This window comes from Saimiri boliviensis, chromosome 13 (genome assembly GCF_048565385.1).
Source record: "Saimiri boliviensis isolate mSaiBol1 chromosome 13, mSaiBol1.pri, whole genome shotgun sequence".
Taxonomy (NCBI): Eukaryota; Metazoa; Chordata; class Mammalia; order Primates; family Cebidae; genus Saimiri; species Saimiri boliviensis.
The window spans coordinates 46,238,621-46,253,623 of NC_133461.1; the positions used below are offsets into that span (position 1 = coordinate 46,238,621).

A 15,003-nucleotide genomic window follows, 5' to 3' on the forward strand; every position below is an offset into this window, starting at 1 on the left:
AATGTTAAAGCTCTTTTATGGCAGTTTTGCCACAGTGTATCCCAAAGTATTATTAGGTGTTACTTTAAAGGATTCAGTGGGGTCGTCAGTTGTTGCACTCTTTATGGTCTCATTTTGAACAATTAAAGATTTAATTTGTCTTAGTAATTCTTCCTTGTGTCATTGTAAACCTACACATTCTACTAAGAGAACGTCTGTTTTCCAACTGTAGGTATTCTTTCTTACATGTATGTCAAGGTGGGTAATAGTTTTAGACCCTTCTAAACATTTAAGACTGTGACATATTGACCTCAATTTAATAGCACATGTGCTTTTCTAAAATCCATTCTAGTCATTTGCCTCATATGTTTATGATGTCACAAATCAGAACACTCTTGTTTTATTTTAATTTTTTAACCTTGAGCGAATTTTTTTTTAGAAGGACTGTCTAACATAGCTGATGTTTTAATACTACAGTAAAAGTCTCATTAACTGTTCTTTAGCATGAATGAGTCTTCTGAATAGTAGGTCAATTTTAGAAATTTAAACATTTTAGAAGTTTCTGTAGGATTTGTGTTGGTTGATTAAGTTGATTGTAAAAATGTTCACTGAAAGTTTACTCAACTGAAAGGAAATAAACATCTTTGAGTTGGTATATTTGTGTGAATGCTAAAAATTTGTGCATATCAGGTTGTTTTCTCTGGGGAATGAATAAAGGATATGTGTGGATGTTGAGCTCGATTAGGAGGAATAATTACCTGCGCAAGACAATCTTTCCGCATCGTACCCTGCAACTAAAACAAAACAAAACAAAAAAACCAAAAATAAAAAACCGGGGAAATCCTTTCTTTCTCTCACCAAGTGATAGTTTCAATAAAGACCAAAGAACCGATGCATATTTTGATTAAAGTTTGCTTACTTTTATGAACCTTTGAAAACTTTTCATAGGGTTCCTTTACTGATGGTAAAACTGTTCTCAGGAAACAGTCATTTTATCCATTAGGAATTGGGTTTGGATGTAACAGAGACCTGTCTGTGGTGGTGTAAACACGTGAGGCTTTCTGTTCTCATGTGAAAGAACTCTACAAGCTGGATATATGTGGCTGATGTGGAGGCTCCTTAAAGTAAGTCAGCACATGCTTTTCGTTTTCTGCTGTCTGTCATGTAGCTCCATAAACTCATAGTCTAAGACGGCTGCTTCAGCACCATCTTTGTGTTTGAACTTGGGTCAGTAGGAAGGAGGAAAGGGAGAGCAAAGAAGAACAAATAAGGTTCCCCCTTTTCTGGAGCCTTCCCAGAGGCCCCACACAGTATTTCCTCATACATTTAATTGGCTAGAATTTAATTGCATGCCCACACGGGAAACACAGTCTTTGACCTGGGTATGCTGGAACTCTAGTGAAACTAGGGTTACCTAAGGGGAAAGGGAAAAATGGAGTTTGAGTGAGCAATGAGCCTCTGCCATGTTCATTTAGCCAACATTTACTGAATAATTATTATAGTTAGTATATTTAACCAGCTATTGGAGACACAGTATTAAGAAAAACAGTTTCACTTTATATGAGAATCTCTTGGCCTCTGGGAGAAATAGAAACATAAATAGTTATTTATAATGCAACTGGTTATTTCTACATAGACTTCTGTAGATATAATCTCCAAAGAAGAAGATAATGGCCTATAAGGTGTCCAAAAAGAACTGAGCTCTAGAGGAGAATTGATTAATATGCAGTGGCTCATTTAAAATTTAACACGAAATGATAAATAGATTGTGATAGTTATAAGCACATTTGATTTCCAAAAGGGGTTTTTAATCCTGTACCTGACTTTCTGTGGCATCAAATAGAAATAGATGTATACTATTTTTGTAAAGAAATCATATACTTTCGTAATGAAATGGTGCCATGTAGCCCACAGAGCCAAATTATGAAAACAAGATGTATTCAGTGAATTCACCTAATTACTGAAGCAGATAAGGGCCAAGCAATGTTAGAGTGGATAGGTTTGCTGGAAATAATCCAGCACGCTTCCTCTTTGATGGATACATGAAGTAAGATCCCAGACACTGCCGAACTGACAAGTCAAGTTAGTGAGAACAGATCAGAACTCTCCTCGGTAGTGTAACACCTGTTTTAAGCTGCTGTTTAGCAGGAAAATAAAGCCATTAAAGGGTGTTCTTTGGTTCTGTTCTTTTCCTTTAAGTGATAAGGTCTAGTGAGAACCAGTGGGGGATCCATCTGGCAGTTTTCATTCTTTGTTTCCCTTTTCTTTGGTAGTGTTTCTGGAAAGGAGGAAGAAAGCGAGGAGCCCAGAGCTCATTTTATTTTTATCCCTTCATTAGATGAAATAATGTCTACCTTTTATAGCAGTTGTGGTGGATCTCAAATGCATCTGTCATGCACAACCTTTTAAATGGTTCCTGACTTTGAAAAGAGTGGTTATACATGATGGACCATTACTCACCTAACGCTTTTGTGAGAATAATGATTTTGTGGGTTTATTATGGTATCATCTCCAAAAGATTAATTATTGGCTGTATTATCATTTGTGAGGTGTTTATTTACAATATGTTCCTACTGTGTTGTAGGTACTTTATTAGGTGCTAGAAATTGAAGACAATTTGATTTCAATTAAAAGAGATATTCGGAGTAGTGGCCAGGGTGGTAGATAGACTATATACACATAATACATTGTGAAGACACAGATAGCACTGGACAGAGTACTCAAGGAGTGTGGGAGTGTTTCTCTAAATCTGGCAGTGAGTTGAACTCCTTACAGTATGGCCAAGAATAGCACATGTTCATCTCTAAAACTTTTTATTCAATGAAATGAATATAATGATATTGCGTAACTTGAAGGCACTTAAAAAATTTGGTTCTTTAAAAACTGATAAAAGTGATGGAATGTGTACTTTTGTGATTCAGCCATTCTAGCACTAAAATAAAAACTGGAACAATTCTCTCCGGCCCGCCTCTTGCCATCCGACTCCCCAGAATGAGTTAAAAGTTTGTTTTGCAGAAATGTCTAGAGAGCTGAGCACTTCTGTGAGTTGGATGTGGGTTTAGAGAATCATAGCATATGGCTAAGAGAAGGAGCCCAAGCATTAATTATAAGAAGTAATAAATTATGCAGAGTAAGAAAATACTCTTAAAGTTAATGCATGACATTAACAAGTTACTTGAGGATTGCATGAAAATGTAAATATTTTTCTGCCTCAGGATTGTAAGAAAATGAGCTTTGGAACACTTCAAGGCAGATGACCCCCAGGGACAAACTTACTCATTTTTTTTGTATTTTAAAATATTGTTATATCATAGTTGTACATCTAAGGACAACCTTATTTATTGTCTCATTCCTGTGACTGTGTAGTGTATAGTATGTTCTTAATAAAAATGGAAGAGATTCAGAAAAATTATCATCTCTATATAGCTAGCTCATCTTTTCTTTCTGGTGGTATGTGCAACAAAAGCTGTCATATGAACTCTATGATATGTGTGTGTGTGTGTGTGTGTGTGTGTGAGAGAGAGAGAGAGAGAGAGAGAGAGAGAGAGAGAGACAGCGAGAGTGAGCGAGTGCATATTAGCTAATTTGTGAAGAACTTGCCATTCTGTATTTATTGTTTTAACTGCTCATTTATTCATATTGAAAAACAAACTAAACTTGCATTTTTAAGTAGTGCTTTTTATGTCTTAAAAGTAGAAAAAAGTACAACAGTCTCCTAGTTCACTCCTCTCTGAGTTCCAATCCTCAGAGAACTAAGTTTATTATGTATTTATCTTTATGTTTCTATCATGCTGTCTCTTGATTTATCAATTTTAACTACTCTTGTTATGGAAGAAAGTCATTTAGTATTATAGCCTCACCCAGTTTTACCTATCTTTATCCCCAGTATAATTGTGTCACAATTTAAATACAAATTAATATTGTTGTTGATGTTAAAAGAGTGGATAGATAATGGTTTGTTTTCCTGAGTCTAGTTGTAATTATGTTTGTTTTGTAGATCTGTTTATTTTTGTTGATGTTACTTATTAACTCTTTTTTTCCCGCAATTTGTGGAGCCTTCTTAATCTGTCACTGATTTTTGCCTGAGCTCCTTAGGCACGAGTTGACCACACTAAGGAGGGTTTCCGAAATTCCTGTGCCATTGTCTTCTCTCTTCCAATGCTGCTTTTGAGAAGTTTGTTGACCATCCTGATTGCAGTTACTGTTCATGGACCAGTTTTTTCTTTCTAGAGACTTTTGGGATCTTTTTTGTATTGTTAAATTTTACAAAGAGCATCTTGGAGCTTTGCTTTTCTTCTCTCGCTGGGAGCAGACAGTCCTGTCAATATGGAATGTCTTATCCTTCAATTCTCCAAAATGTATTTATATTATTTCTTTGATAATTTTTCTTCCTGCTATTTTTCTTTCTGTTTGGAACTCATATTATGTATTATCATTTCTCTCTTGTTTTCCAATTCTTTTTATTTCCTTTCTATCTTTCTGGGAGATTGCTCTGACTTTATTACAGTGCTTTGATTTGATTTTTTAAATTTTGGCAAACTTATTTTTAAGAATTCTTCTTGTTTGTTTTTTTCTTTTACTGTCTCTCTCAAATAAGAATGTCTTATCTTCCTTTCCAGGAATATTGAAGATAAATACCCAACTCTAAGGTATAAATCAAAGAATTTGACTAGACATTGTAACAAACCTCATAACAATAGTAATCTTAAGCAGTTTTGTTGGGAGTAACAGAAACCCAATTCATGCTGGTTGCACTCCCTCCTACCACTAGCAAAGTCGGAGTCCCCATAAAAAGGAAACCAAAAAAAAACAACTTCAAATGTGACACATATCTAGATATATATATTAAAAGCATCTTAAGTAAAGAATCAGGCCAGGTGTGGTGGCTTATGCCTGTAATCCCAACACTCTGGGAGGTCAAGGCAGGAGGATTGCTTGAGCCCAGGAGTTGGAGACCAGCCTGGGCAACATGGCAAGACTCTGTTTCTACAAAAAACTACAAACTAAGCTGGCTGTGGTGGTGTATGCCTGTAGTTCTAGCTATTAATAGTTGGGAGGCTGAGCTAGGAGGTTCTCTTGAGCCCAGGAAGTCAGTGCTGCAATGAGCTGTGATCACAGCACTGTACTCCAGCCTGTGTGACAGAGCAAGATCCTGTCTCAAAAAAAAGAAGAATCGGAACTTTATTGGACTTCCTTACACTTGCTTTTGCTTCGAATCTTTAAATGTTTCAGACACATGGGGAATACACTGAGCATGGGCTACCAGAGCAGTGTCTGTGGTCTTGGTGTATCACTTGGCATACAAAACAATTAATTGTCCATTTAATTTCTCCTCCCCTTGTCATTTGGAGGGTTTTCCTTGTCAAGTGCTTTCCATCACTCCTCCAGGGAGAGACAATGGGGAGGATTGTCTCACTGGGGCTTTCCCACTTCCTGGTAGAATAGGCTTTAGCAGTTGTACCATCGCTGGTCTCTATTATGTTGGGGTTTTCTGGGAATGCATTTACCTTAACACCTTACTGATGCCCTGTGAAATTCATAACTGGGCTTTCCATGCAGTTCTTTGGAATTGAACCTTGTGGCTTCTGTTTCCTCCTTGGTACCCAGCCTGGAACCTTTGTCCATCCCCAACACCCTCTGCTTAACAGCCATGGTAGGGCCGCTTTCATTTGACAGCCTTGCAGGTGGCCTGAGTCTCTGCCATGAAGTACTATCCTGGCTCCCATGCTACATCCCCACCAACTTCATTGTGATGATGACTGAGTACTGATGTGAGGTAAAGGTGTGCAGGGGAGATGCCTAGTTTCTTTGGCTCTTCTCACCTCTCACATACTTCATATCTAATTTGCAGGATTCTGTCATTTGCCTGTGGGTCATAGGGTTTAGCTTTTACAGTCTCTCTCATTGGAGTAGATTACTCAAGATTCAGTGAATATCTTTACATTTTCCTAAAGTGTCTGCTTGAGTTTCACTCTCTGTGGTACAGAGACAGACAGATCCAAGAGACAGACAGTAGTTTAATGAGCTGTTTCCATCTCTAATTTCTTACTCATGCATGTTGATGTCATTCTCTTAGGCCAGCTTCCCTACAAAGCAGGAAACCTGCGTGTCATGGTTCCTAGATTTGTGTCTTAGAACTTTGCTCCATAAAGGGACTGAAATGTGATCTTTCTGGTTCAATATTCAAAAATCCCAAGTCAGTGACTGTCTCATGGGTCAGGTGCTCATTTCTAATCACTTATAGCTACAATTGTTAACTATTTATCTGGTCCCGGGATTGTTCTCAGTGTTTTACACATTTCCTTTTATTGAAGTTTAAAAATGACAGTATGAAGTAGGCATAGATGGGAAGCAATGCCTACTTCATATCCTGCCCTGTATCATACAGCTACTGTGTGTTGGAGCAAGGATTTGAACTCAGGCATTTGACTTTGGTGCCCTTTGTGCAGTTTAACTTGCTGACTCTAAAGATAATGGACCTAATGTAATAATAGTTCTAGGGCTCCCACGGGGCTGCAACCCACAGGCTGGGAATGACTAATTTAAAGGTTTAAAATGAGCTGTATTACAAAAGTAAGTTGAGTGGGTAAATCTCATTTCTACAGGGTGAGGTGGTAAGAAAACATTACTCCCACCCCTCTGCTCTGTGGATGCTAGTAGCAGCATGCCATGGTTTGGAATACCCTTAGCTGTGCCATAGTGGAGGGGATTCCCTGGTATGCTTTCACACTCCCTTTAGATCTGGCTCAGCCAGGGGAGGGATGGGAGCAGGTGTTCTCATGTGGTTGCAAGTGGGACTGCTATGTCTGTGTGCAAGGATAAGGGTGTGCTGCTCTCTAGATATCTCTTGGAAATTGTGCTGAGAGGCCTGTTCCCAGCAGCAGTTTGCTATTCTCTAGTTCTTTAAAGATAATTGATTTTAAGTACTTTTTTAGATTGTATGTTGTAGTTTCCTCACAGAGACAGTGATGTATTTCATTCCAGGGACAAAGCAAAAGGCCTTTTTTTTTTTTTTTTTGGTAACTCTTTTCTCTCTCTTCAAGATTATCCTGAAGGCAATAATTCAAGTGATTATCTTGTTCAAACAACAACGTTTCTTCCGGAAAACTTCACGTATTCACCATACCTCCCCTGTCCAGAAAAACTGCCTTACATGCGTAAGTCGTCATCTAATTTTGACTTAACTGTTTACTTGTGTTATACAATCATAAAAACCACATGATTTGAGCACATCAGGATCAGGTCATTACTTTGGGTGCTAATGTTTATATTACACAGCATGTTATTTGAATTCTTTTTTTTTTTTTTTTTTGGCAAAGTGCTTTTTGAAGGGAGATGATTGAAAAGCTAAAGAAAAATACAAAGGGGAAAGTGACAAATACCCATACTTCTCCCACCCAGTTTTAGAAACTAATACTTTGGCTTACTTAATGTGCAAATTCTTTTAAAACAGTGTTTAAGAGAGTAATTAATGTATAGTCTCCTTTTGAAGATGTTAAAATGTTCCTGATTAAGCCAGTCCTTTTTGATCACTTTCTCCAATGCTGGCTCCCCATTTCTTCCTCAGAAGTAACCTCACCACTGAGAGTTTACTGTGTATTTTTACAGGTTATGAAAATTGTTTTTTACATAGATGTTTATATAGAAAATAGATATTCTTTTGAAGGGGTATTTATGTAAATTGGTCTTATACAATACCTTTCATTCTTATAACTTGCTTTTTCATAAACTTTCTTGAGAACTGCCTATATTATTACATATAGGCCTAATTTATGACTTAAATATGACTTAAATATGACTGCATTGTATGTGTTTGTATAAGTGCATCACATTTCATTTACCTGTTTCCCCATTGATTTACGTTTAGGTTGTTTCAACTTTTTTGATATCACAAAATAGCAACAACAACAACAACAAAAAATTTATGTATCTATATATTTAGTATAAAGAACAACAGAGTGTGAGTTTTCCTGTGCATATATGTATGTGTACTTGAGGGTTGATGGCTCATGGTGGAATTGCTGGGTAGGTTGGCTCAGTTTTTCCAGATTTTGTCAGTTACTCTCCAAAGCAGCGATACCAGTTTATATCCCTAACAGCCAAGCATGGATGTACCACTTTGATATTGATGGACTTTTAAATTCTTGCTAATCTGAAAGATTAACAAATGGTTTCTCATTGTTTCCATTTTCACTTTCCTCATTACTGGTGGATTTGAGTGAGTTTCCATGTTTGTGTTTTTAAATTTTCTCTCCGTGACTTGCTGCATCATGGGCTTTATCAGTTCCTGGCTGGTTATTGGGTGTTGGTATTGATCTCTAGGAATTCTTTATATTCTGGCACTGGCCTGCTGTCTGCTGTGTGTTTCATAAGCATCTTTTCACATTCTCGGGTTTCTCATTTTATTTTGTCTTTTATTTTATGGAAGTTTAAAATTATGATTTTTCAAATGTTTTAATCACTTACAGGTTTTGCCTTTTTTTGGTCTTAAAAGCTTTTCTTACCCTGAGGATCATTTATTTCCTTCTAATAATTTTACTATTTTGTTTTTAACCTTTATGCATAATGTGTGGTAGTGATAAAGCTACTGTACTTTATATATTTTTAAAATTATGAAGATAATACATTATTATTTTTATTTAAAGAAAACCCCACTATGCTATACTTTCGACACTCAGAAGTCACACAGGTATTAATTTGGCATTTTTTTTGTATGTCTTCTACCCCTGCCCCATGATTTTGAAGCATGCTTTGTACATAAAAGTTTGTATCTTGGATTTGATATAATTAAAGACTTAAATAAACATCTTTTTGAATTGCATTTTTATCCTCGTTCTGATGTATTTGGTATCTGTGGTTTGTATTCTTTCCATGAGCTTTTTTAATTGAGGAAATCAGCTTCTGCCTATCATATTTGTAGGATTTGTTTTAGTTTATTGTTGATAGATATTACATATCAATAATAGAAATGTTGACCTTTTAAGATCATCTAAGGCCATGGCTTTTCAGACTTGAGGGTACTTCAGAATCACAGATCCTCTTGTCAAATTGCTGTTCCTGCTCTCAGAGTTTCAGACTCAGCAGGTCTGGATGGGCCTGAGAATCTGCATTTCTAACAGGTCCCGCCAGGTGATGCTGCTGCTGCTGAGCCTTGGGCCATGTGTTGAGACCTGCTGATCTAGAGTAGTGGGACTGGGCCTGGATGTTAAAAAAAAAATTCAGGTGATTCTAATCTTACTGTCTCTTTGCTGCACCATAATAAGCAGCTATACCAATTTATATCGGTATATATAAATTGATATAAAACTCAGTGATTTTTGTGGCTGTCATTACTTGTTACTGCAGCCTTGTTTTCCTAAAAATGAATATTTTTGTCTGTATAATGCTGAAACCACTGGATAATGTTCTGTTGAAATATTGATTACAATAATTTCATCTTCATAATTTGCATATTCAAGGTTTATAGTTTCAGGAAATCTTTCTGTTCTTGGTTTAGTTGCCATTTTCTTTAATTAGTGCTTTATGAGTACTAATTAAACTCTATTTCAAAGCATCTGTCTGCCAGTTCCTCATGCTGGTACTCCTCTCCTTCAGCCCTACAGCCCATTGTACCTTCTCTGTCATGGCGCCTGAGAGATTGCGTCATGTGTGGCTGCTGTGCACTGCCTTTTCACCGGGGGTGGGGAGGGACCTCGGTGCTACCGCCCCTTCTTCCTGCTTCCCTGGGATCCTTGCATTCTTTTGAAAGAGAGAATCACACTGGTGTGGCCAGTCATCTTTTCACAGCAGGCCCTCTCATGGGTTGCCAACTTTGGGTCCTGCCCCAATCCTGTGCCCAGTTAGTAGTGGCCATGGTGGTAGGGTGATTTGATAGAAAATACAGTCACATACAGATAAGGCTTTAGAAAGGAGTCATGAGTGCAGCCAACATAACAAGGCTTCTGCTGAGAGAGCCTTGCATGAGCTGCCCAGCAGAGCGCTTCACTAGTCCTGTGATCTCTGCAAAGTGAAGACTTAGTTTACCTATCTGTAAAACCTGGGATTCTAATATCACCTGCAGAGTGTGGGAAGGAGCGAATGAAGCACAGTGCTTGAAGTTTGAGAGGCATTAATTTGATTCTCCCTTTCCTTCTCCCTGCTTCTTTGAATAATAGAGCCAGACTTTAGAGTGGTCAAGGGAATGAGACACCTAGGAGAGTTGTGTGGAATTTAGAAGTTTTACTCTACGCTATGCATCCTTAAATTTTTTTACTTAAAAAGATAGTTTTCATTGATAATAGAGAACAATGTGATAAAATGCCTAAGTATAAAATCTTATTATGATAGTCACACAAAGAAATTGAATATGATTCTTTCCCAAATAATAATAATAAGGGATTTGTGTAAGAATTAGATCTACTTGGATGAAAACCATTCAAGTATGAGTGATATTTACTTACAGTCACTAAAAGTGAAGTTAAATCTTAACATGGGTGTATTTGATTATCCTGTTATAAACCTCTTTGATTTTTACCTAGTATAGCAATGGAAACACTGGCACTGGATTTCTGTAAAAATAAAGTGAATTTTTCAAATTGGAATTCAGATAAATTGTGTTTCATACATTTCAGCAATGTTTCATATTCAATAGTGGCTAATTACACTATAAAATCTATTTTAATGTTTTTTTTTATATGAAGAGTATGAGTGAATACTTCTTCCTTGTTAGTATTTATAGATTCTCCAAAGAGTAAATCCACATTCAGTTTTATTGGATTTATGTAAGATTCTTTGTGCTAACAAAGTAAAATAGAAGTTTCACCTTGTCGAAGGCTAAAAATTAATGTGTGTAGTGTGGATGTTTTGATTTTCATTTGTATGGGTGAGGTAGAAATGGAAAATGTCAATTGCATACTCTGCATTAGACTGAAAATAGACTTACCTTTAGTTTTCCTATCTTTTAATTCTTATTCAAATAGAATGCATTTGCAATGACCTTTATATATTCTGTTCTTACTATTTGTGGAATAGTTCCCTTTATGGTTTAACCTTAATAGTTTCTATGATTGCTAACCTTATGAATATAACAAAAGCTCCAAGGACTTTTTGAGGTGAATTTAAATAATTCAAATGAAAATCAGCAAAAAAAAGGAAAAGATAAACAAACTTCAGCAAAACTCAAGTAATGCTAATATAACCGTTATACATATGTTTATTGTAAAAAAAAAAAAAATGAGATGGGAGCCATTTTAGAGTCAACAAGTCATTGATGGACAGCTGCTGTGCAGCAGGGCCAGTGTTGTTCATAGAAGCAGGCAGGGGAGAGGCAAAGCTGAACATGGTCATGTGTGTGGCACCTAGGAGCAGGGAACACACTTGGAAAAGGCATGCTATGAAAAGGTTATGAATGTGACAAAAGGCAAATAGCAGTTGATTCTGGAAGGGCAAGCACAATGTCAGAGAGAGGCGTCATTAGAACTGGGTCTTGCACGATAGCTGAGAACAGCATCAGCACGAGGAGACCCTGTGTATTCCCGGACTGGAGAGTGGTCAGCTCTGCCCAGAGGGGGTGTGTAGGTGGTATGTATGGGAAATGAAGCCGGCGAGAAGGGTCTTGTGTAAAGGACGGAGGAATCTGAGGGCCTTGTGGGTTCCATCATTCCTTGGCATCCATGAGGTGAGCGTCGGTGGGAGCAGAGCCCGTGAGCTTATATGCAGAGGGTTGATTTATGAGCCTCTGTGCATTTCTCACAGATAAGAGTGCATGATTTTCAAAGAGTCTAGGGGCAAAAAAAGCCAAAAGCAAAAATAAACCCCACTGCTTTAGGGAAATGGAGAACCATCGAAGGCTTTAGTCAGATGAATGATGGACTAGGATTGTATTTTAGGAAGATTATTCAGATGAGAAGCTGAAAAATGGGTGAGAATGGAGAAATACTGGGATGGCCAGGAGACCAATGAGGAGCTTGCTGCAGGGAGCCGAGAGGAAAAGACAAGGGCATGTGCCAAGGCGGTGGCGTTGGAGAGAGGAGGAGGCACAAAAAATGACCTACTGGGTGCCATTGGCCAGATGTGGTGACCAATTGAGGAGTGAGGGTTAACTTCCAGGTTTCTGACTTGGTGACCATGAACTGAAGTGTCAGGGTAAACATCACATTTGGAGGATGGGGAAGTGAATGAGTTCCGTTCGGGCTGTTTTGTTTGAAGTTCAGGAGGGTTAACTTGGGGTCAGACTTTCATAAGAGATCTGGACTGAAGATTAGAGGAAGTGAGATGGGAAGAAGGCTAAGCGTGGGTCCCTGAGAAGATCTGTGCTTGTGGGGTGAATGGCAGTTCACAAGAAAGGGAGACTGGAACCTAGAGAAGCCAGAGGATGGTGTCTGGGGGGCCAGGGAGGAGCACATCCCAAAAAGAGACTGCTCTGTCTTGTCGCACACCTCCAGACAGCAGGGAGAGTGAGAAATCATGAAAGGGCCATTGATTTGGTGCAGAAAATGAACAGAGACCTCAGCAAGCACGATTTCAGTAAAGCGGTTGGGAAAGAAGCAAAGTAGACTATCCTGAGAAGTAAGTCAGATGTGTGTGAAGACTGTAGGTGAAAGAAACTTGGTGGCAAAGGAAAGGAGAACAGGGTAAAGGAGCTGGAGGAGGTGGGGGTAACAGAAAAGCTCTTGAAGAAGAGATGGACTTGAACGTGTTGTAGGCATCATGGAAAGAAAGGATGGAGAGAAGAGAGCTGGGCAGGATGAGGGAGAAGGACAAAGGAGGTCTCCACAGAGCCAGGTTAGAAGGTGAAAGGAGACAATGCCTCAGGTTGAAGAGTGAGTGTGGAAAGCCTCAGGAACCCCTCCTCCCCTGAGGAAGCCCTCAGTTCATTGGGAGATGAGGTGGAGGCACTTGTGCCTGCTGCGACTGTTTTCCTGGTAAAGTAGGAGGCCGCATGTCCCTAAGGGGATAGCCAGGAAGGACTGAGCAGCTTGAAAGGGAGGAGTAAGTATTTAAAAACTTCTTGTAGGGAATGAAAAGTGGAGTCGACTAATCGTAAATTAAAAGGTGACTAACAGATTAGCCTGGAGAGCCCCTGCCCCATCCTGGTGGAGTCACAATGCAAAAAAAAAAGTGACACTTGTTTTGCCGAAAGCTTATTGTGCTTGAGGCAGCATGTTAGGTATTGCCACTCAAATGATGGGATTAATCTATATGCTTATGTGCTTTCTTCAGTGCTGTTTATTAGGTAGAGAATTGGAGCATGGATAATTGCTGCTCTAAGGTTGGGACCTGTAGCCCAGGTGTGGCAGGTTGAGGGGGTTGTGGATAAGGTGTTGGTGAGTGTGTAGGTGCTGTGATTGGGTGAAGGTTGAGCTAAACCCTAGACTGTTTGCGAAAGTCAGTGTTCTTGATTGCAAACTGCAGAATATACTTTATCTAATTTAAGAGAAAAAAGAATTCATGAAAATATATTAGAGAGCCCAGAGACAACCTGGGTGTCTAGAGAATTAGATGGAGAGATTGAGCAGCCAGATCAAGGCTCAGACCACTTCGAAGCATCTCCTCCTGTTACTTGTCTGGGCTCACACCTTCTACCAGCATTGCTCAGGTCTGGGGACTGGAAGTGCCACTTTTTGGCTCCATAAAGCTAGAAGCTTCTGCCACTGCTTTTACTTGAAAGATAGTTTTGCAAAGTACCCTTGTCCTTATATTGTTTGCTACTGCTTCCATTATCCTATGGGTATGTTTGGTCACATGAGCACTGCTACCTGCTAGAGGGGTTTGGAGAGTGGTTCTAGCTTTTCCTCAATGGTGGGTAGCTTAAGCTACTGAAATGTGTTTGGATAAATCCAGTGGCCATAAACATGACCCAAACTGTCACGTTTGGGTCAACTCACCCAAATTGTCACTTTTGGGTCAACTGACCCAACTGACCCACGTTCAGCTGACACAAACTTTGATGATGTGGCCGGTCACCTGCGTTTTAAACAAGCACAGCTGGTAATTCTTAGGCACACACTAAAATTATCAAACCATTTTATACGGAGGCCAGATAGAGGAAAATGTGGTGATAGCAGAGAGGACTTCAAGTCTCCATGAAATTGAAAAGGGACTTTTGTGGGAGGGTAATGGTGGAAGGTGAAAGGGAAGGAGGCTTTAATGAGAGGGCACAGTGTTAGAATTGAAAGCCAGTCATTTCTAGGTGACTGTGATTGAGGTTCTGGACACAGAGCTGGGTGTCACTATGAATTCACGATTGAGAATATTGCTGCAATGAACATAAGAGTGCATGTGTCTTTTTGGTTCAATGATTTCTTTTTTTTTTTTTTTTGATTTATTTTCTTTTGGATATTTACACAGTAATAGGATTGTTGGGTCAAATGGTAGATCTGTTTTATGTTTTTTTGAGAAATCTCCAAACTGGTTTCCACAGTGGCTCAACTAACTTACATTCCCACCAACAGTATATGTGTCTCCTTGTCTTCATAAGCATCTGTTGTTTTTTGACTTCTTAATAATGGCTTTTCCTATTGGTATTTGATGGTATCTTATTGTGGTTTTAATATACATTTCTCTGATAATGAGTTATTTGGAGCATTTTTGTATATGTTTGTTGGCCACTTGAATGTTTCCTTTTAAGAAGTTTGTATCTTTTGCCCATTTTTAAATGGGGTTGTTTTTTGGTTGTTGAATTGTTTAAATTCCTTATAGATTCTGTATATTAGGCCTTTGTTGGATGCATAGTTTTGCATAAATGCCTTAAAGAAATACGTTAGCACTTGATGGAGCCTGGGAATAGAAATGCAGGAAGGTGGAAACAGGGAAGAGACAGGAATCTTCCTACTCATTAATTCATTCATTCAATGTCCAGGCATTGCCTTTGGCAGTGGGGATGTGTGACTAATGCTGTGTCTTATGTTTAGAATGCTTAGGTTTGGTTGCTTCAAGAATACTTGAGTAAGAAATAGTTTGTTAAGCAGAGGTTGTAAAATTCTAGAAGTTGAGAAGCTTAAGTAAAGCATTTGACATAGGCAGCGTCTGATGTTAACTTCAGAA

The 15,003-nt window shown here is 38.5% G+C and overlaps 1 protein-coding gene across 3 annotated transcripts in view; it reads left to right on the plus strand.

Moving 5' to 3' along the window:
- The window catches only part of B4GALT6 (beta-1,4-galactosyltransferase 6), a 62,653-nt gene that overhangs the window by 19,202 nt on the left and 28,448 nt on the right, over nt 1–15,003 (plus strand). For all 3 annotated transcript variants that reach the window (XM_074383646.1, XM_003924753.4, XM_074383647.1), the window contains exon 3: nt 7,023–7,136. In XM_074383646.1, coding sequence (XP_074239747.1) covers nt 7,023–7,136 — 114 coding nt within the window. The remainder of the gene's footprint in view (nt 1–7,022; nt 7,137–15,003) is intronic.